We start from the raw sequence: 24,018 nt of genomic DNA, 5'->3' as shown, positions 1-24,018 counted from the left end.
AAAATTAGCCAGGCATGGTGGCGCATGCCTGTAATCCCAGCTACTCGGGAGGCTGAGGCAGGAGAATTGCTTGAACCTGGGAGGCGGAGATTGTGGTGAGCCAAGATCACGCCACTGTATTCCAGCCGGGCCAACAGAGCGAGACTGTCTCAGAAAAAAAAAAAAAAAAAAAAGCATTTGGAGCATTAACATGAATAATTGAAATGTTATTATATTTCCCCAAATCTAATTTACAATTTCAAACACTTCCCTCTGGCAGAATACACCCTCTAAACTCTTAGTATCACTCTCTCTTTTTAAATTATTATTATTATTATTATTTTTTTTTTTTATTTTTTTTTTTTTGAGACGGAGTCTCGCGCTGTGTCACCCAGGCTGGAGTGCAGTGGCGCGATCTCGGCTCACTGCAAGCTCCGCCTCCCAGGTTCACGCCATTCTCCTGCCTCAGCCTCCGAGTAGCTGGGACTACAGGCGCCCACCACCACGCCCGGCTAGTTTTTTGTATTTTTAGTAGAGACGGGGTTTCACCATGTTAGCCAGGATGGTCTCGATCTCCTGACCTCGTGATCCACCCGCCTCGGCCTCCCAAAGTGCTGGGATTACAGGCTTGAGCCACCGCGCCCGGCCTATTATTATTATTTTGAGATGGAGTCTCACTCTGTCACCCAGGTTGGAGTGCAGTGGCGTGATCTCGGCTCACCACAACCTCCACCTCCCAGGTTCAAGCGATTCTCTTGCCTCAGCCTCCCGAGTAGCCAGTGCCACCATGCCTGGCTAATTTTTGTATTTTTAGTAGAGACGAGGTTTCACAATGTTGGCCAGGCTGGTCTCAAACTCCTGACCTCGTGATCTGCCTGCCTCGGCCTCCCAAAGTGCTGAGATTACAGGTGTGAGCTATTGCACCCAGCCTCACTCTTAAAAAATTTTTAAAAAGTTTTTTTTGGTCTAAACTTTAATTAACTAAAGTCTATCCCTTTTCCCTTACAGACCAGTTCCAGAGCTCTCTTGCAAGAATCTGTAGAAAACACATGCTACACTGCCTAGCTCCTTGTATCATGAATCATTAATAGCCTGTAATATTAGGCATCATGTGTATCACAGTATTTCTAGTTAAAGCAAAACAATACTAGAAAGCTCTTGGTAATCATTAGGCTTTTGGACACTTATGGGAACATGTAAATAATTCACTGTAAATAAAGATCTCTCTAAACATCATTGTCACTTCAGGAAACAAGAACTCTAAGAGTTAAAATATAAACCTCTGGTTGGAAAATGCTCTAGAAAAGGACAGACTACTACTATCAGACATTTTGTAGGGCAGGTTTTTTGTTGTTGTTGTTTAGACAGTCTCACTCTGCTGCTCAGGCTGGAATGTAGTGGTGCTATCATGGCTTACTGCAGGATCAATCTCCTGGGCTCAGGCAACCCTCCCAAAGTGCTGAGACTACAGGCGTGAGCCACTGCACCCAGCCTTAGGGCAGGGTTTTAGTTTCTTTTTTTTTTTTTTTTTTGAGACACAGTCTCGCTCTGTCACCCAGGATGGAATGCAGTGGTGCGATCTCGGCTCACTGCAACCTCTGCCTCCCAGGTTCAAGCGATTCTCCTGCCTCAGCCTCCCGAGTAGCTGGGATTACAGGCATGCGCCACCACGCCTGGCTAATTTTGTATTTTTAATAGAGACGGGGTTTCTCCATGTTGGTAAGGCTGGTCTCGAACTCCTGACCTCAGGTGATCCACCCGTCTTGGCCTCCCAAAGTGCTAGGATTACAGGTGTGAGCCACCATGCCCAGCCTGGGGTTTTAGTTTTTACTTGTTACCAGGTCATCAGGATTATTAGGATCTATACGTAAGAACAAAGTACAGTGTTCTTTAGGAATTTGAATGAAGTTCATTTAGTAGAATCCACAAAACTTAAAACACAAATTTAAAAGTAGTATGATGAAGAATCGTGAGGAAAGTCACACACAAAAAGTATTTATTAAATGTTTTCTTTTCTGTAACTTAAACAGATTTAAGTTTAAAAAAAAAACACCCCACAAAACCTATATATAAAGATCAAGAACACTTTCAGTAACGGATCATTACAGAATCCAAGTTTGACCCCTAGAGTGCAGCAGTGCGCCACACTCCCTAGCACGCAGCAGGGCACCATACTCCCTAGTGTACAGCAGGGCACCACACTCCCTAGTGTACAGCAGTGCACCACACTCCCTAGCGCGCAGCAGTGCACCACACTCCCTTTGGCCTGAAGTGTTGCAGACAACTCCTATCCAAGCCAGGGCACTGGCAGTTACCGGAGGATATGGGCTCCATGACTCAGTCTTCTTTTATTTACCCAGCGTGTCGGAGATCAAGTCACAACTGATGAATCAAAAGCGGTGAATTTTTAGCAAATGCAATTTCCATTTTTTAAAACTCTTTAAAGTAGAGCAATGATCTCAGTTGTTGATTAAAAGCAATGAAAGAAAAGTGAAACTTAAAAAGTAACTACCAATATTAGAAGCACACCAAAAAAACAAAACAAACCAACACAATTTATCCTTTATAAGTTTAGCTTAAATATAGTACAAAATATTTCTGTTACATATCTTATGGAGACATGAATAGACTTACCTCTTATATTCATTAATATGCATTCACATGTGCAAACCAATATAACTGCAATCCATTTGACATAATATAATTAGCATACCTCTTTAACCTATCACAATATAGTCCTTTCACGACACCAACCTGGTTTGAATACCATTATTTTGTTACCTTAACAATACTGTACAGTGGCATTATGTAAACCTAGTGCCAGGTGGGCAACATTTTCAACCAGCTCAGCCTCTGCTTAAAGTTTGCATATTCCCATGGGCTCAGCCTCTTGGCAAATTTAGTGTTGTCATCTCTCCAATGGTAAAAGCAAACTCACTGCTGAAGATCTTCCATTTCCACCGGTCTGAGTCATGATGGTTTTTGTCCCCATCAGCTGTACTAGAATCTGGCATCATTATAAACCCAGAAAGGGACCTTTCTCTACTCCTAACCTTTAATCAGTAACTCCTACCTCCACAGAGAAGATGCCAGAATGAATTCTATTACATGTCCTACAACAGTGAATCTCAGTGCAAAGTTGGTGTTGATTTTAACCTCCTGGTCAATCAACTATAACAGATCCCCCTTCCAGTGTGCCTGGGTTCCCACTAGTCCAGCGTCAAACTTAATGCTTTCGAAATAAAAGCCTTGGTTTAGAAAAGACCAAAGCAGGAGCTTTTCAAATGATAAATTGGTGAAATCTGTCCCTTCAGCCTCTATTGTATTTATTCTCTTGGGCGGATACCAGATGAATCTGAACAGCCAGGTTTTATCCTGAAAAGTTTGCCCTCTCGGTGATGAAACCTACCTGAATGTTTTTTTCACAGTCTGTTTGCTGGTGAAGGGACAGCTCACTTTCCAGGACAAACTTCTTGCCACATTTATCACAAATCTGCATGCGCCTGTGAGTAACGTTCATGTGCTTCTCCAGGTACCAGCGAGTGTTAAATACCCTGGGGCACTTCTCACAGGTCAGAGTCTCTTTCTCTTCACACTTAGCTTTCTGGACTGGTGCTTTGGGCTCCTTTGTGGCCCGCTTCTTACGCTTAGGTGGCTCTACACTCTTCCTACGACCTCTTGTAGTTCTGGGAGTAGGGGAAGTGGTAGCTGCGGCAACAGAGGCAGCTCTCCTGGTTCTCCTTTGTGTAACGCTGACTTTCTCTACTATCTTCTCCTTTTTCTTCTGCTTTTCATTCTCTCCATAGTCATTGCTGTCATCTGTGGCCTCTTCCTCACTCTCTTCCTCTTCCTCCTCACTGCTTGTCTTAAGAACAGGAGTCTCTTTGGACTGAGAAGAGACACCCTTTTCCCCTTTAGACACATTTAAGGTTTGATTATTAAGGTTTACCTCCACTATGATCTGCTCCCTTTTGTAAGAGACTTCTTCCTCTTCCTCTTCTGTGTCATCAGAATTCTCCCGGTCTTCCTTAACAGCATGCACGTCAGACACTGCTCTTGTCTCCCTGAAATACGGCTGTTCTTCCGTTTCATGGAGATGTGGCTTGCTCATCTTGGTGTCCACTAACACAGAATAAGGACTTCCTGACTCCCTTTTGTACACTTTGGTGGACAGGTCAAGTTCTTGGTTGGCACCATGATAAAAGGAAGATGGCACTTGACCACGACGGCTATCTTCTTGTGCCATTCCTGCTACATGCGCAGCACAGTTTTCAACCAGTTCCTGACAAGAACTGGCTGTGTGGCTCATTGGTAAGTGGCCCAATTTATTAAGCAGTTCAGACTATAAAGAAAATAGCTTTAAAACAAGGTAATTATTAAGACTCAAATCTTTTTTCATCCACAAAGAATCACTCAAATGAAAAAAAGATATTCCTGGAAATTGTGTGCAATTCTTCCAGTGTTGCAGCACCAAAGCATGAGTCAAAAAGGTTTGGTATTACGGCAAGAGCAGAGCACTAGTGATTTTTCTTCTGAAGAGAGCTGCAAGGGACTTGGGAGCATCTTATCTACAAAGAAAAGCAAAGAGGAAAAAACATCAGATAATACCACTATTTCCTTTTTATAGCATGAATTTAAATCACAAGAAACATAGCTTAAATAATAATAATTATTAAATATTATTATTACTTAGAGATGGAGTCTCACTCTGTCACCCAGGCTGGAGTGCAGTAGTGCAGTAGTGCAGTCTTGGCTTACTGCAACCTCTGCTGCCCGGGTTCAAGCGATTTCCCTGCCTTAGCCTCCTAAGCAGCTGGGATTACAGGCAGCTGCCACCACGCTGGGCTAATTTTTGTATTTTTAGTACAGACGGGGTTTCACCATCTTGGCCAGGCTGGTCTTGAACTCCTGACCTCGTGATCCACCCACCTCGGGCTCCCAAAGTGCTGGGATTACAAGCATGAGCCACCACACCCGGCCAAAATTATTAAACTCTTTACATACACAATGCTTTTAACTGCTTAAATGTTTCAGTATGGGCCATTATTTTGATTACAGGAATTCATAAACATTTTCTGTTAGACTATAAATTTTACAACAGCAAAAGCCACATCTGTCCAGTTCACTGAGATATCCTCAGAGCTTAGCACAGTATCTAGCATACAGTATATATTTGATGAATAAAATAATATTGCACAGCATTCATTTTCCTAGATACTACGGAATATGCTGATATGGCAAAACGTATGGTCTCTATCCACAAGACCTTTACAGTCTAGTTTACAATGTGTTGGGCATGAAACACACAACAGCTTTATATTGGCTGACTTTCTTTCAACATCAATCACATGTCCACCACAGTGAGAGCTCGCAGAACAAAGGTGGTAGTGGGGTAGGCACTGTGGTCCCTGGAAATAAAATAGCTAATTGACATAACTATAGAAGAGAAGAAAAATGTCCTTGGCCTTAAATACTTTATAATCTAGGTATAAATATAATTGTTTTCAGGTTTATTGGAGTAATTTCAAAGTTGTCAAATATTTTAACATTTGTTCTGTGCATAGCTTACTACACCCACTCAGTAAGTGGGTGATTTTTTATGTGTCAGTTGCACAGGAGTCTAAATTCTAAGAAACCATACCCATCAAGTTGATATGGTTCCAAGAAAAATAAAACCATCCAATATTAATTTTTAAAAAGCTTAGAAGGGCATACAATTTGCTTAGTGACATACTCACATTGCTATTTAGCCAACCCACCTATCCTCTGAGTCGTACGAATATTACTGTAAACAACAATCGACAAAAGGAAGGAAATTAGTATTTTTTTTTTTTTTTTTTTGAGACGGAGTCTTGCTCTGTCGCCCAGGCTGGAGTGCAGTGGCGTGATCTCGGCTCACTGCAAGCTCCGCCTCCCAGGTTCACGCCATCTCCTGCCTCAGCCTCCTGAGTAGCTGGGACTACAGGCGCTCGACACCGCGCCCGGCTAATTTTTTGTATTTAGTAGAGACGGGGTTTCACCGTGGTCTCGATCTCCTGACCTTGTGATCCGCCCGCCTCGGCCTCCCAAAGTGCTGGGATTACAGGTGTGAGCCACCGCGCCCTGGAAATTAGTATTTATTAAATGCCTGCTATGGACATAGGCACTATAATAGTTTCTATTGTTCATTATTTAATATCCACCACAAAACTGTGGGGTTGATTTCTTTTTTAAGACCGGGTCTCGGGCCAGGTGCTGTGGCTCATGCCTGTAATCCTGGCACTTTGGGAGGCCGAGGTAGTCGGATCACGAGGTCAGGAGATCAAGACCATCCTGGTCAACATGGTGAAACCCCGTTTCCACTGAAAATCCAAAAATTAGCTGAGCATAGCGGCGTGTGCCTGTAATCCCAGCTACTCAGGAGGCTGAGGCAGGAGAATCGCTTGAACCTGGGAGGTGGAGATTGTAGTGAGCTAAGATCGCGCCACTGCACTCCAGCCTGGCAACAGAGCTAGATTCCATCTGGAAGGGCGGGGGGGAAGACAGGGTCTCACTCCGTTGCCCAGGCTGGAGTCCAGTGGTACAATCATGGCTCACTGCAGCCTCAACCTTCTGGGCTCAAGTGATCCTTCCACCTCAGCCTCCTAAACAGCTAGGACCACAGGCATGTGCCACCACACCCAGCTAATTAAAAAAAAAATTTTTAGAGATGGGGTCTCCCTATGTTACCCAGGCTGGTGGGACTGGTTTTTAAATTCAATTTTTATCAAAATAATCATTTTAAAAATTCATAGTTTCACAATTCAAATGTATTGGCCGTACTCCAATTTATCTCAGTCCCATTCCCTGGAGGCAATAGGCTGTTTTAGCTGCCCCTCTCTCCATTTAATTCCATATTTCTACATAATTTGATTATATTTCTGTTTCTGGACTTTTTATTTCAATTTCAGATATTACCTTCTCTCTCTCTAGTTTTCCTTTTTTTTGAGCCAGAGTCTCGCTCAGTCACCCAGGCTGGAGTGCAGTGGTGTGATCTCGGCTCACTGCAAGCTCTGCCTCCCAGGTTCACGCCATTCTCCTGCCTCAGCCTCCCGAGTAGCTGGGACTATAGGCGCCCGCCACCACCCCCAGCTAATTTTTTGTATTTTTAGTAGACATGGGGTTTCACGTGTTAGCCAGGATGGTCTTGATCTCCTGACCTCGTGATCCGCCCACCTCAGCCTCCCAAAGTGCTGGGATTACAGGCGTGAGCCACCGCGCCTGGCTCTCTAGTTTTTTTACCTTATTGTTCCCAACTCTTCCCTCATGTTCCCAATATAATTATATCACAACTTTGAAAAAAATCAGTATTTATGACTAATATTATGACTATGAGTAGTTCACAATTATTTCTATCACTCCTACACTAGTCCTTTGTCTTCTCTTCCATTTTCTTTTTCCTTGTGAATTTATTCTTTTTTTTAAAAAAATTATTTTACTTTAGCTTTAATGGAATTTCAGGAATTTGTGGTAATAAGTGCTACCATGTTTTACCTGACATCTGAATAATACCTTCATACTTTCTTGTACTTATAAATGGTAAAATTGTGGCTCAGACAGGCAACATAATTTGTCTAAGATCACAAGTCTATCAAATGACAGACGTAGTATTTGACTACAGGCCTGCCTGACTCCAAAGCTCATGGTCTATTTCTACTATGACAAATGACACCTTGAAATAATTTAAACTCGGCCGGGCGCGGTGGCTCAAGCCTGTAATCCCAGCACTTTGGGAGGCCGAGACGGGTGGATCACCAGGTCAGGAGTTTGAGACCAGCCTGGCTAACACGGTGAAACCCCGTCTCTACTAAAAAATACAAAAAACTAGCCGGGCGAGGTGGCGGGCGCCTGTAGTCCCAGCTACTTGGGAGGCTGAGGCAGGAGAATGGCGTGAACCCGGGAGGCGGAGCTTACAGTGAGCTGAGATCCAGCCACTGCACTCCAGCCTGGGCGACAGAGCGAGACTCCGTCTCAAAAAAAAAAAAAAAAAATAATAATAATAATAATTTAAACTCAACTATTCTTTTAACTGCTTATCTTTTTGTACCAGTTTCATCCCTCATATTTTAAGTAGGAAAATCCTAGCAACCTTATTCTACATGTGCCAAAACTTCTCACCCATGGAAATAATGTGAACTACTATGAGTATCATTTAAATAAACTCATATTAATTATCTCAAATTAAGTAAGGGAGGAGTGATTTAAAATTCAATTAGCTAGCAAAAGCTAGAAGTTAAACAAAAACCAGAAAGACAAAGAAAAAAAATAAAGAGTAATCATTAATTCATTTTCCAAATATTTCTGACTCTCGGCTTTCCGGGCACATGGTAGGCTACACCTTTTTTTTTTTTTGGAGACGGAGTCTTGCTCTGTCGCCCAAGCTGGAGTGCATGGTGCAATCTCGGCTTACTGCAACTACGCCTCCTGGGTTCAAGCAATTCTCCTGTCTCAGCCTCTGGAGTAGCTGGGGCTATACACACCACCATGGCCAGCTAATTTTTTTTTTTTTTTTTTGAGACAGAGTCTTGCTCTGTCACCCAGGCTAGAGTGCAGTGGCACAATCTCAGCTCACTGCAAACTCCACCTCCCGGGTTCAAGCAATTCTCCTACCTCAGCCTCCCAAAGTGCTGGGATTACACGTGTGAGCCACTGCACCCAGCCTAGGCTACACTTTTTAAACCACGCCCACAACTCCTATTCCCTGTAGTTGGATGGGGTCTTGTGACTACTTCTGGTCAGCATATTATTAGAAGTGACAGGGAGAGGCAGGGCATTTACTAACCAATATGAAATCCTTCAGATCTCTTTTCCTTCTGGCATAGTGGCTAGCAATCTTTCAGGTGATGGTTGCTCTCTCTGGTCCCCTAACAACTAAGACGACCTACTGGATAGACGTAGTGTATTTTCTTGGTGTTTTTGTTTTGTTTTGTTTTGTTTTGAGTCAGAGTCTCACTCTGTCACCCAGGCTCGGCTCACTGCAACCTCTGCCTCCCGGGTTCCAGCGATTCTCCTGTCTCAGACTCCTGAATAGCTGGGACTACAGGCACCCACCACTACGCCCAGCTTTTTTGTATTTTTAGTAGAGACAGGGTTTCACCATGTTGGTCAGGCTGGTCTTGAACCCCTGACCACAGGTGATTCACCCGCCTCGATCTCCCAAAGTGCTAGAATTACACGCGTGAGCCACCGCGCCCAGCCACACAGTGTGTTTTTAAAGCCACTGAGATCTTGCATTGTTTATAACCACAGCATAATTTGGCTTATCCAAGCTGCCACGAGTAGACACCAGAAGTGGGGTGCTGCCTTACACCAAAAAGCCTAAAATATATGACAAAGCCTTAGGAGCTGGGTGGAAGGAGGCAAGGAACTAACGTTATTGGAGGCTAAAAGATCAGCAACTTGTATTATACAGTGGTGAAATGATCAGTGAAATTATCAGCTATCCCAGAAGGTAGATAATATACCACAAGAGCTAACAGCTCTAGTGGGAAAATGGACTATTACAAGTGTGTTGTATTGTAACACTGTTAGTTGTATTTAACAAATTATCACATGAAAAGGATGAATGCAGAAAATAATGATCAATTTATAATCAAGAATAAAATAAATAAAGTCAGGGATTTGCAGAGGAAGAGGCAAGTGCTTAATGTAAAACTGAAATCTTTGAGCTACAAAGCCTGTATAGAATTCAGTCCTGAGGCAAAGATCAAATCAAATATTTGGCTTTCACAATCACTGATTAACATGGTACTCAATAAAATAGCTTTTTAAAAGAGACTAAAGATGAGTTCTGCTACAAAGCATATTTCTCTAATGTGAATTAATTCAAATGCTATTAGTAAATAGGGAAATGATAGCAGAATAACTCAGAAGCAATGTTAGTTTATACAAGATTTTCTCAAGTTAAATGTCTGAAGTGATCAGGAGCAAGCTTTCTCAAAATTACAGAGAAAGCAAGCCTTAGCAATACACGAAGACCTCAAGAAAAAAGCTAAACACTCTACTTCTGTATCTTCCTTTAATGCAAGCAATGGTTCATTCAGTGACTTCATGAATAAAACTCTTTCCACTTTATACCTGATGAAGCTGAGAGAACAGTCACACCTCAGAGATATTGCTGGTTCGGCTCCAGACCGCCGCAATAAAGCAAATACCTCAATAAAGCAAGTCACACAAATTTTTTGGTTTCCTTGTGCATATAAGTTATGTTTACATTACACTGTAGTCTATTAAGTGTGCAACAGCTTTGTATCTTAAAAAACAATGTACATGCTTTAATTTTAAAATAATTTATTGTGGCCGGGTGCGGTGGCTCACGTCTGTAATCCCAGCACTTTGGGAGGCTGAGGTGGGCGGATCACGAGGTCAGGAGATCGAGACCACCCTGGCTAACACGGTGAAACCCGGTCTCTACTAAAAATACAAAAAATTAGCTGGGCATGGTGGCAGACACCTGTAGTCCCAGCTACTCAGGAGGCTGAGGCAGGAGAATGATGTGAACCCGGGAGGCGGAGCTTGCAGTGAGCCAAGATTGCGCCACTGTACTCCAGCCTGTGCGACAGAGCGACACTCTGTCTCAAAAAAAAAAAAAAAAAGAATAAAATAATAATTTATTGTTAAAAAATGTTAACGATTATCTGATCCTTCAGTGAATCAATCATTTTGCCAATGGAGGGTCTTGCTTCAATGTTGATGGCTGCTGCATGATCAGGGTGGTGGTTGCTGAAGGCTGGAATGGCTGTGGCAATTTCTTAAAATAAGACAACAATGAAATTTGCTGCATTGACTTATTCTTCATTTCATAGAAGATTTCTCTGTAGGATATGATGCTGTTTGATAACACTTAGCCCACAGTAGAACTTCTTTCAAAATTGGAGTCAATCCTCTCAAACCCAGCCACTGCTTCGACAACTAAGTTTATGGAATATTCTAAATCCTTTGTCATTCCAGTAACGTTCACGACATCTTCACCAGGAGTAGATTCCATCTCAAGAAGTAGATTCCATCTGTTCGAGTTTTATCAAAAGATGGCAGCAATTCAGTCACACTTCAGGCTCCACTTCTAATTCTAGTTCTCTTGCTATTTCCACCACATCTGCAGTGACTTCCTCCACTGAAGCGTTGAAACCCTCAAAGTTGTCCATGAGGCTTGGAATCGACTCCTCTAAACTCCTGTTTGTGTTGATATTTTGACCTCTTTCCATGAATCACAAATGTTCTTAATGGTATCTAGAGTGGTGAATCCTTTCTAGAAGGTTTTCAAATTACTTTGCCCAGACCCATCAGAGGAATCGCTATCTATGGCAGCTATAGTACAAAATCAATTTTATAAATAAAGCTAGGAGGTAAAAATTACTCATTGATCCATGGGCTACAGAATGAATGTTAAATTATCATGCATGAAAACAACACTCAACATTCATCTCCTTGTACATCTCCATCAGAGCTCTTGGGTAACTAGGTGCACTGTCAATGAGCCATAATACTTTGAAGGGAATCTTTTTTTCTGAGCAGTAGATCTCAACAGTGGGCTTAAAATATTCAGTAAACCATGCTGTAAACAGGTGTGCTGTTATTCAGGCTTTATTGTTTCATTTCTAACACACAGGCTGAGTAGATATAGCATCACTTATAAGGCCCTCTGGATTTTTAGAATAGTAAAGTGGCTTCACCTTCAAGTCACCAGCTGCATTAGCCCCTAACAAGAGAGTCAGCCTATCTTTTGAAGCCAGGCATTCACTTCTATCTATGACAGTCCTAGATGGCATCTTCTTTCAATATAAGGCTATTTTGTCTACACCAGAAAATGATCTTAGATGTGGATAACTTGCTGGAGCTTCTACATCAGCATGTGCTGCTTCACCTTGCACTTTTACATTATGGAGATAGCTTATTTCCTCAAACCTCATGAACCAACCTCTCTGCTGGCTTCCATCTTTTCTTCTGTAGCTTCCTCACTTCTCAGCCTTCAAAGAATTGAACAGTTAGGATCTTGTTCTAGCTTTGGCTTAAAGGAATGTTGTGTTTGGCTTGATCTATGCAAACCACTAAAACCTTCTCCATCTCAGCAATAGGGCTGTTTCACTTTTTTTTTTTTGTGAGACGCAGTCTCACCTGTCACCCAGGCTGGGAGTGCAGTGGCGTGATCTTAGCTTACTGCAACCTCCGCCTTCTGGGTTCAAGCGATTCTCCTGCCTCACCCTCCCAAGTAGCTGGGATTACAGGTGTACACATCTGGCTAATTGTGTATTTTTAGTAGAGACGATGTTTCACTATGTCGGCCAGGCTGGTCTCGAACTCCTGACCTCGGTTGATCCGCCCACTTTGGACTCCCAAAGTGCTGGGATTACAGGAGAGAGCCACCACACCCAGCCAGCTGGTTCACTTTCTTATCATTCGTGTGTTCACTGGGATAGCACTTTTCTTTTTTTTTTTTTGAGATGGAGTTTCACTTTTGTCACCCAGGCTGGAGTACAGTGGTATGACCTTAGCTCACTGCAACCTCCACCTCCCGGGTTCAAGCATTTCTCCTCCCTCAGCCTACCGAATAGCTGGGATTACAGGCACGCACCACCACGCCCGGCTAATTTTTGTATTTTTAATAGACACTAGGTTTTAACATGTTGGCTAGGGTGGTCCCGAACTCCTGACCTCAGGCGGTCTGCCCACCTTGGCCTCCCAAAGTGCTGGAATTATAGGTGTGAGCCACCGTGCCCAGCCTATTGGGGTAGCACTTTTAAATTTCCTTCAAAAAGTTTTCCTTTGCATTCACAACTTGATAGTTTGGCACAAGAGGCCTACGTTTTGGCCTGTCTTGGCTTTTGACATGCCTTCCTCACTAAGCTTTATCATCTCTAGCTTTTGATTTAAAATGAGAGAGGGGTGACTCTTCCTTTCACTTGAACACTGAGAGGCCACTGTAGAGTTATTAATTGGTCTAATTTCAATATTGTTGTGTCTCAGGGAATAGGAAGGCTTGAGGAGAGGGAGAGAGATGGGGTAACAGCTGGTCTGTGGAACAGTAAGAACACATATGATATTTATCAATGAAGTGTGTCATCCTATATGAGTATGGTTTATAGCACCCCAAAACAATTATAACAGTAAAATCAAAGATCACTTATCACAGATCACCATTAACAGACAGCAAAGAAAATGTTTTAAATATTGGGAGAATTACAAAAATGAGACACAGAGACACAAAGTAAGCACGTTGGAAAAATGACACTGACAGACTTGCTCGATGGATGGTTACAACAAACCTTCAATTTGTTAGCAAAGTGCAATAAAACAAGGGAGGCCTTCAGCCTGGGCAACATGGTGAAATCTCGTCTCTACACACACACACACACACACACACAAACAAATTACCCAGGCATGGTGCTGCACACCTGTGGTCCCAGCTACTTGGGAGGCTGAGGCATGAGAACTGCTTGAACCCAGGAGGCAGAGGCTGTAGTGAGCCAAGATTGTGCCACTGCACTCCAGCCTGGGTGACAGTGAGACCCTGTCTCAAAAGAAAACAAAAAAAAAAATTTATTTTGATGAAACTGGTCTGTATTGGAAGCAAAGGTCCTCATGGTCCAAAATCTCAGAGAAGGAAACAACCACCCAAGGAATTAAGTCTGTAAACACTGAAATATATGCCAGTGGAGATTTAATATGTTTTTATTATGGTTAATTTTATTTTAATTTTTTTTTATTTTTGGGGTTTTTTTCCACGAAGACCAAAAAACCTGCTAGACAAATTCTAAAAGAGTTGTAACATTTATTTTTGTTTTTATTAGTGCAAGGACTACGGTGTTCCACAGATTTAGAGTGGTTTGCCTCAACTCTATTTTCACCATAAATCCTGTTTACTTTAGGGCACAATTTTGCAGAATGGGGACTTTTTGGAAAAGCGTATATGGCAGTATAGCAGAAATATCTGTATTCAAAATTAAATCAAGGAAGAAGTATGGGACTAATAAAGCAGAGTTATGTAGCAAACATAAGAAGTACGGGCCAGGTGCAGTGGCTCATGCCTGTAATCTCAGTACTGTGGGAGAATTGCTTGAGTCCAGGAGACCAGCCTGGGCAACATTTTTTTTCTTAAAAAAAAAAAAAAGAAAAAAGAAGTATGGTAAGAAAAGAACTGTGGACGTGGTTAGAGCACCTGGAGCTGAAAATATATATATATATTCCCCCTCCCCGCCGAGACAGAGTCTAGCTCTGTTGCCCAGGTTAGAATGCAGTGGCACAATCTCAGCTCACTGCAACCTCTGCCTCCTGAGTTTCAAAGTGATTCTCCTGCCTCAGCCTCCCTAGTAGCTGGGATTACAGGCCCCTGCCACCACGCCCAGCTAATTTTTGCACTTTTAGTAGAGACAGGCTTTCACTGTGTTGGCCAGGCTGGTCTCGAACTCCTGATCTCGTGATCCGCCGCCTCAGCCTCCCAAAGTGCTGGGATTACAAGCGTGAGCCACTGCGCCTGGCCTACATAAGGCATATTTATCATGTATTTGTTAAATGTTTATGAATTGCCTACTATGTGTTAGGTATTGTAGGAGTTGGAACCATCAAGGTGCTCAAAGGTGTACCTGGAGAGACAGACATGAAAATATAGCACAGCAGATCAGGCACAGTGGCTCATGCCTGTAATCTCAGCACTTTGGGAGGCTGAGGCAGGAGGATCACTTGAAGCAAGGGAGTTCAAGACTAATGTGAGCAACATAACGAGACTTTGTGTCTACTTTTAAATACATTTTTTTTTTTTTTTTTAGTAGAGATAGGGTTTCACCATGTTATCCAGGCTGGTCTCGAACTCCTGGCCTCAAGTAATCTGCCTGCCTCAGCCTCCCAAAGAGTTGGAATTACAGGCATGAGCCATCACACCCATAATTTTTTAAAAAGTAAAAACACAGTATAGCTGTTAAGAGCACAAACTCTGAAACCAGACTGCCTGCATTAGAAATCTGGCTCTAAAACCTCATAGGTGGGTCATGACCTTGAGTAAGTTACTTAACTTCTTTATGTCTAATTTTCTGTATATGTACAATGGAGATAGTAGTAGTATCCACCTCATGGATTACTGGTATAAATGCTTATGAGAATACTTAGCAACAGTAAGCACTATTATAAGTATTTGCTAAATAAATACACTCACCTATACACATAACATACAGTGGCAGTGTGTGAAGGGAGGTGGTGAACAGGCCATGGGAAGTTTCAGAGATGAGATAAAGCTGCGGCTGGTCTTGAAGGACAAGCAGAAGTCAGATGGAGAAGGGGGAAGGTAAGAATGTTGCACACAAGCAACACCACAGGAAAATGACAGGAATGAAACCATGTGGGTTTTGTTTTTTTTTTTTTTTTTAACCTACTTATGCATGATTACCCTACAATGACTTGGAATGCTGATATGGTTTGGATGTTTTGTCCTCTCCAAATTTCATGTTGAAATGTAATCCCCGATGTTGGAGGTGAGGCCTGGTGGGAGGTGTTTGGGTCACGGGGGCAGATCCCTCATGAATGGCCTGGTGCCGTCCTCGAGGGAATGAGTTATTTCTTGCTTTGAGTTTACATGAGATCTGGTTAAGACAGTGGCACTTCCCCCCAATCTCTTGCTTGCTCTTTCACCATGTGATACACCTGTGTCCCCCTTTGCATTCTGCCATGATTGTACACTTTCTGAGGCCCTTAACAGAAGCCGAGCAGATGTCGTTGCCAGGCTTCTACAGCCTGCAGAACCACGAGCCCAAGTAAACCACTTTTCTTTACAAATTACCCAGCCTCAGGTATTCCTTTACAGCAGTGCAAACAGACTAACACAAATGCTGCTCCCATTTTACTGATGAGGCTCAACTTTCCCATTGTCATTGCTGGTAAGTGATGGGACAAGTGTTTGAATTATGCTTTTCTAACTCCTAGTCCAAGTTTACCATACTGTCTCCTACTGAGTTAATGGTAAACAACAGTCTCAAAAGATGTACTTAGGTTTTTGAACAACAAAATACCTTTACAATACAAAGCAAATAACAGAATTCCAGACTCGTGTTTGAGGGTGTAAATTTTATCCTTAGCTAGTGAAACTCATACCTTCCTTCAGAATGTCTAGAAAGTTAGGTTACATTCTGATTTTCAAATACATTCTGATTTTCAAATTGATTCACCTGTAGTCTGGGTTTCACAGTAACCACTTTTAACAAACTAAAGACTCAAAATTTAAAGTATATTTTTAGTTCATCTTCTTGTAACAAAATGGTAAGCTTTCAAATGGGTAAAACCTAAATAAACTTGTCAACTTTGAATTTTGTATGTAAAGTAGAAGTTATAGAAACAAAATTTATATCGAAAAGGGTTTTGTTATCACAGTATCAACGCATACTTATAAATGTCCTTCATTTCCAAAGGTGCTCACAATATCGACCTGAAATACACTCAAAAAGCTACCAACGTCAACTTGTAACAGTCATCTTCACAACAAACAAAAACCTCAAATGTGATATATCACTGGGCCTTATTTTGGATAAGCATTACAAGCTGTTCTCAGATGCCTATATTTTATATGGTCAAAAACCAGAACTACAGTCTCATCTAATAAAAATGTACTATGTCAAACAATTTTTAAGCAGTCCATCTAATCCACTCTCTGTAAGAAGTGAAATTGAGAAATGCTTGTCACCTTCAGTTTTAGACAAAGCTTTCATAAAAAAATTTCACTGCAGTTTTTTACACACACATTTAAACAAGACTGCCATTGTGTTTTCCTCAATAATGTGCAAGTGCAACCAGTAAAAGAGGACAAAGGAGAGACGCACTCTTCCTAGGTACTACCTAATTACCTTCAAGCATCAACAGTTTCCACATTTCCATATAAGATAATACAAACTAATGTGCATTAGTCATCACACAAGTCAGCTGAAGCAATCTTAACTTTCACCAATAACCACCACGCCCAGGGTCAAAGAAGAAATCAAATACTAATTAACTCCTGATCTCAGGTGATCCACCCACCTCGGCCTCCCAAAGTGCTGGGATTACAGATGTGAGCCACCGTGCCCGGCCGAATGTGCCTTTTCTTAAACTTCTAAAGGTAACATCCCAAATTAGAGCTGAGGTATATCTATCAGGTATAACTATAGGTACAGATGTTCACATTGTGGCTACCTATAATCCACTAAGAGAGGTGTCAAATTGACTAGATCATTGTGAACCTGAATTTAAAACTCATTTAGAAAATGAAAATAACTCAGAAATGCCTTTATTGCATTCTAGTATCTTATAAAAATAAAAATCACAAATATTTTAGATTTGTGGATAACATCAGAAAATGCTGGGAATTTATTTTATGCATTTGGCCTACAAAAAGACAAAGGAGTGTTACTGTTTTCTCATTAACAAAAACTCTTTGACACTTCAAAAATTAACATTTTGTACAAAAACTAGCCATGCATGGTAATGCATGCCTGTAGTCCCGGCTATTAGGGAGGCTGAGGCAGGAGAATCGGTTTAACCAGGGAGATGGAGATTGCAGTGAGCTGAGATCGCAGCACTGTACTCCATCCTGGGTGAGAGTGAGATTTTGTCTCACAAAATAAAATAAAATAAAATAAAAGGCAGGCATGGTGGTTCATACCTGTAATCCCAGCATTTTGGGAGGCCAAAGTGGGTGGATTACCTGAGGTCAGGAGTTCAAGACCAGTGTGGCCAACGTGGCAAAACTCTGTCTCTACCGAAAATACAAAAACAGCTGGGCGTGGTGGTTGGCACCTGTAATCCCAGCTACTTGGGAGGCTGAGGCAGGAGAATTGCTTGAACACAGGAGACTGAGGTTGCAGTGAGCTGAGATCGCACCATTGCACTCCAGCCTGGGAACACTGCCTCAAAATAAATAAATAAATGAATAAATAAATATAACATTTTTGAAAACATCTTAACTGAACTAGTGTTAAACCAACAGGTATAAATAAACAGTCTAAAACAAAAATATTTGAAACCAGGTAGGAAGTTTTAACCCAAACCATAATGTATGCAAAACATAGCCAACAGAAAAAGACAAATTGCTAACATACCTTCTGCCTTTTCCTTCCCATAAGCCTGTATATTTCCTCTCTGATTCTTTTGAAATATACAAATCCTCTCCCTCCCAAAAGGAACACACACAATTTTACAAACAATTTCAAGGAATCTGCCTATTTCCAGAAATCCATCCATGGATTCTCTAGGGATCCCAAAACCCCAGGCTAAAAACTGTCATCACAGAGCAGATTATACCTTTCCTTGTGATATATATTTAAATTTTTTTGAAGACAGAGGTCTTGCTATGTTGCCCAGGCTGGTCTCAAACTCCTGGCCTCAAGTGATCCTCCTGCCTTGGACTCCCAAAGTGCTGAGATTACAGGTGTGAGCCGCTGCACCCAGCCTGTAGCATATATTTACTTAGACAAAGTTTGTAAATTAAATTTTTCTCTACCATCTTTCCTTCTTCTCCCTACCCCCTTTTCTCCCAATTTCTCCAGCATATCTATGGTCAGAAATGAATTAACAAGACTCATGCCTATAGTCTTAGCACTTTGGGAGGCTAAGGCAGGAGGATCATTTGAACCCAGACGGTTGAAGCTATAGTGAGTTATAACTGCACCACTGCACTCCGGCCTGGGCAAGAGAGCAAGAAGACCCTGTCTGAAAATAACATAACATAACATAACATAACATAACATTTTTTTTTTTTTTTTTTTGAGACAGAGTCTCACTCTGTCGCCCAGACTTGAGTGCAGTGGCACAATCTCAGCTCACTGCAAGCTCCACCTCCCGGGTTCACGCCATTCTCCTGCCTCAGCCTCCCGAGCAGCTGGGACTACAGGCGCCTGTCACCACGCCCGGCTAATATTTTGTATTTTTAGTAGAGACGGGGTTTCACAGTGTTAGCCAGGATGGTCTCGATCTCCTGACCTCATGATCCACCTGCCTCAGGCTTCCAAAGTGCTGGGATTACAGGCTTGAGCCACTGCGCCTGGCCAAAATAAAATAATTTTAAAAATTAAAACGGAAAGGGGCCAGGCACGGTGGCTCAAGCCTGTAATCCCAGCACTTTGGGAGGCCGAGACGGGTGGATCACGAGGTCAGGAGATCGAGACCATCCTGGCTAACACGGTGAAACCCCGTCTCTACTAAAAAAAAATACAAAAAACTAGCTGGGCGAGGTGGCGGGCGCCTGTAGTCCCAGCTATTCGGGAGGCTGAGACAGGAGAATGGCGTAAACCTGGGAGGCGGAGCTTGCAGTGAGCTGAGCTCCGGCCACTGCACTCCAGCCTGGGCTACAGAGCGAGACTCCATCTCAAAAAAAAAAAAAAAAAAAAAAAATTAAAACGGCAAGGATATGAAGACATTCCTCCAAAGAAGATACACAAAAGGGCCAGGTGCGGTGGCTCACACCTGTAATCACGGCACTTTGGGAGGCCAAGGCGGGTGGATCACAAGGTCAGGAGATCGAGACCATCCTGGCTAACACAGTGAAAGCCCTGTCTCTACTAAAAAAAAATTTTTTTTAATTAGCCGGTATGGCGGCAGGCGCCTGTAGTCCCAGCTACTCGGGAGGCTAAGGCAGGAGAATGGCATGAGCCCGGGAGGTGGAGCCTGCAGTGAGCCGAGATTGTGCCACTACACTCCAGCCTGGGCAACACAGCGAGACTCTGTTTCAACAAAAAAGAAAAAAAAAAAACAAGAAAAGAAGATATACAAATGGCCAATGCGTAAAGGAAAAGATGCTTAACATTATTAGTCATGAGTGAAATGCAAAGTAAAATCTCAATGAGATACCACTTCACACCTACTAGGATGGCTATAATAAAAAATTGCAACACAGCAAGTGTTGGTGAGGATGTGAAGACATTGGAAGCCTCATATGTTATTGGTAGGAATATAAAATGGTACACTGGAGAACAGTTTGGCAGTTCCTTAAAAAATTAGAGTTAACATATGACTCAGCAACTCCAGTTCTAGGTATAAACACAGGAGAACCAAAAATATATATGTTCATATGAAAACTTGTAAACAAATGTTCACAGAAGTATTATTTATAATAGCCAAAAGGTGAAAACAATCCAAATATACATCAACTGATGAGTGGATAAACAAAATATATAATCATACAATGGAATATTATCTGCTATAAAAAGGAATGAAGAAGTCAGGTGTGGTGGCTCATGCCTGTAATCCCAGCACTTTGGGAGGCTGTGGTGGGATGATCGCTTGAGCCCAGGAGTTTGCAACCAGCTTGGTCAACATAGCAAGAACTTGTCTCTAACAAAAAGTTTTTCAAAAATTAGCTGGGCGTGGCGGTGCACATTTGTAGTCCTAGCCACTCAGGAGGCTAAGGTGGGAATATTGCTTGAGCCTGGGAGGTTGAGACTGCAGTGAGCCATGATCGTTCCACCACACTCCAGTCTGGGCGACAGAGCGATACCCTGTCTCAAAAAGAAGAAATGGCCGGGCATGGTGACTTATGCCTGTAATCCCAGAACTACAGGACGCCAAGGCAGGTAAATTGCTAGAGCTCAGGAGTTCGAGACCAGCGTGGGCAACATGGTGAAACCCCAGCTCTACCAAAAATACAAAAAATTAGCTGGGAGTGCTGGCATGCACCTGTGGTCCAACTACTTGAGAGGCTGAAGCAGGAGAATTGCTTGAACTCAGGAGGCAGAGGTTGCAGTGAACTGAGATCTTGCCACTGCACTCCAGCCTGGGCGATAGAGCAAGACTTGATCTCAAAAAGAAAAAGAAAAGAAAAAAAAAGGAATGTAGTACTGATACGTGGTACAAGATGGAAAAACCCCGAAAGCATTATGCTAAGTGAAAGAAGCCAGACATAACAGGCTACATAGTTGTATGACTCTATTTATATGAAACAGCCAGAATAAGCAAATAGAGACAGAAAGCAAATCATCATTAACAGGAGCTGGGAGTGGGGAGCGACTGCTGATGGGCTCCAGGTTTCTTTTGGGGGCAATGAAAATGTTCTGGAATTAGATATAGGTGATGGTTGCACAATCTTGTGAATAAACTAAAAACTGCAGACTTGTATGCTTTAAAATGATAAATTTTATAGTAAATGTATATTTCAATAATAAAATCAAATAGGCTATTTGGATATAAATAGTTCAAAGGTGATCTGAAGTAATAAGATCATATGAAAATAAATTACAATATTTTGTATAAAATGACATTATCAATTTACTGGATAGCTCATAAACTGCAACCTGGGCCCTAACAGCAGTGATGTAATGAGGCTGAGTGGGAAATAACACCCACAGTGTGGAGAGTCAACAGATCTGGATGGGTTCTATTTGGAACTCTTCCATACTGCTGGGCAGGTTATTCCACCTTTCTAGCTCTGTTTTTTTCAGCCATGAACTTAAGGGATTCCCTTCCACAACTGACATTTAATGTTCTATAAGTTTGTGTTGATTATCTGTGTCTATTCTGTTACCTAATTCATCTGGTCACCTATTACCACACAGGTAATTCCCAACCTTTCAATATTAAGAGTTATCACACACCCCTTACCCCACCCTACCCCACCATGTTCTCTCCTATTATTAAAAAAAACTGTGTCTAAGAATTTGCATTGAGGTCATACCTTTATTTGTTACTAATCAAATATATATAACAGCCAGTTATGATATTTTGGTTACACTGTAAAGTGTTACCACAATTTCAATTTGACTCTTTGAACACAAAAATTAGCTTATGAATCTCAGTTTGGAGATTCTTGAGTTAAGAAAACAGTCCACAGTCTTTAAATAAATATGATGCTTGATGAAAATGACCCCACAACCTTAACCATGCAATAGGTAGGTTTTTCTAAACACAACACAGAGTCCACCATACTTTCTTAGGGTAGATAGAGACATGAGCACACTTAACACCATTCCTTAGATGATTCTATTCACAATCCTCTGCCTTAGTCAGAAAGCATTTAAGGCAATATGCAGAAAAGGATGTAGAATAAATTCATGAAGACTAAGACCTGTCATATCTATTGATACCTTTACTTTTTTTTTTCATACGGAATCTCCCTCTGTCGCCCAGGCTAGAGTGCAGTGGCGCAATCTTGGCTCACTGCAATCTCCACCTCCTGGGTTCAAGCAATTCTCCTGCCTCAACCTTCTGAGTAGCTGGGATTACAGGCACGCGCCACCATGCCCAGTTAATTTTTGTACTTTTAGTAGAGACGAGGTTTCACCATGTTGTCTAGGCTGGTCTCGAACCCCTGACCTCATGATCTGTCTGCCTCGGCCTCCCAGAGTGCTGGGATTACAGGCATGAGCCACTGCACCCAGCCTTTTTTTTTTTTTTTTTTTTTTGAGACAGAGTCTTACTCTGTCACCTAGGCCTAGGTTGGAATGCAATGGCATGATCTCAGCTCACTACAACCTCTACCTCCCAGGTTCAAGTGATTCTCCTGCCTCAGCCTCACAAGTAGCTGGGATTACGGGCATGTACCACCATGCCCAGCTAACTTTTGCATTTTTATTAGAGACGGGGTTTCACCATGTTGGCCAGGCTGGTCTTGAACCTCTGACCTCAAGTGATCTGCCTGCCTCAGCCTCCCAAAGTGCTGAGATTACAGGTGTGAGCCACGGTGCCCGGCCATTTTTTTTTTTTTTTTTTTTTTTTGAGACAGAGTCTCACTCTGTCACCCAGGCTGGAGTACGATGGTGCAATCTCGGCTCTCTGCAACCTCTGCCTCCTGAGTTCAAGCGATTCTCCTGCCTCAGCCTCCTGAGTTGCTGGGATTACAGGCGCACGCTACCACACCCAGCTAGTTTTTGTATTTTTTTTAGTAGAGATGGAGTTTCACCATGTTGGATCACGAGGTCAGGAGTGTGAGACCAGCCCACCTCAGGCTCCCAAAATGCTAGGATTATAGGCGTGAGCCACCACGCCCAGCCCCAGTCTACTTTTCTTAATGGTGTTTCTTGTTGTTTTTGTTTTTTTAAGTACATAAGTCACAGGTTGCGTGAAATAAAATCTGGTAACAATGCCACAACTGTTAAATTTTAACATAACTTGTTAAAATTAAAGGTCACCAGGCATGGTGGCTCATGCCTGTAATCCCAGCACTGGGAGCTGAGGTGGGAGGATCAGTTGAGGTTGGGAGTTTGAGATCAGCCTGGGCAACATGGCGAGACCCTATCTCTACAAAAAAATTTTTAAACTTAGCCAGGTGTGGTGGTACATGCCTACAATCTTAGCTATTCAAGAGGCTGAGGTGGGAGGATCACTGGAGCCCAAGAGCTCCAGGCTATAGTGAGCTACGATCATGCTGCTGCCTTCCAGCACGGGCAACAGACCAATACCCTCTCTCTTAAAAAAAAAAAAAATTAAAGGCAAAAATGCCCAACAACTCTGTAGGTAGCTTACTTAGAACAAAATTTAACTCAATAGAGGTTTTCTACACTGGAGGTTGGCAAACTGATCCAATGGATCCTTCTTCCCTTTTGGGAGGTACAGTTGAACACAGAGAAGAGACTGATTACTGGGGTTTGAGTTGTTACCCTAAATATACTGAGTTATGCTTTATGAATCTTCCCAAGACATCCAGTATATCACTCTTAGAAGTAATGGGACTCTGTGTTACTAAAACTGTTGCTACTCAAACAAGTGATTTATTTTTTATCTAGAGGTAAATAAAAAACAAGGAACCCATGTCTCCTTTTTTCCCTGAATGCAGAAATTCCTTTTTCTTTTCTAATTAAAATGTGAAGTTTATAGGTCTCATGGGTTTACACACTAAGCACTGTCTGTCCAATTCCTACATTCTATTCATGCATTCACAAGCTTTGACTATTATCTACATGCAAAGTACCAACAGGCTAATATAAAGAGAAAATATTTATTCTTTAAAACAATCATTGTATTGACCCTCACGTTCACAAGCTTAAAGTTAGGTTGAGAAGCAAGACCTATGCACAAAAAATAAGTCATGATTGCCAAATACAACAATTTTTTATTTTTGTTTTTTTTTTTTTTTTTTTT

The 24,018-nt window shown here is 42.1% G+C and overlaps 1 protein-coding gene and 1 non-coding gene across 2 annotated transcripts in view; both read right to left on the bottom strand.

Moving 5' to 3' along the window:
* The window catches only part of ZNF652 (zinc finger protein 652), a 67,843-nt gene that overhangs the window by 17,999 nt on the left and 25,826 nt on the right, over positions 1-24,018 (bottom strand). Inside the window, exon 2 of the mRNA XM_025363147.1 lies at positions 3,389-4,547. Coding sequence (XP_025218932.1) covers positions 3,389-4,288 — 900 coding nt within the window. The 5' untranslated portion in view covers positions 4,289-4,547. The remainder of the gene's footprint in view (positions 1-3,388; positions 4,548-24,018) is intronic.
* Positions 13,704-13,767, bottom strand: LOC112610445. Its single transcript, XR_003116347.1, has one exon. It is a non-coding gene; the product is annotated as a U7 small nuclear RNA (small nuclear RNA).

The sequence above is a fragment of the Theropithecus gelada genome, chromosome 16 (assembly GCF_003255815.1).
Source record: "Theropithecus gelada isolate Dixy chromosome 16, Tgel_1.0, whole genome shotgun sequence".
NCBI lineage: Eukaryota > Metazoa > Chordata > Mammalia > Primates > Cercopithecidae > Theropithecus > Theropithecus gelada.
Note: the sequence above shows the minus strand (reverse complement) of the source record. Positions and strands in the feature narration are given on the sequence as shown.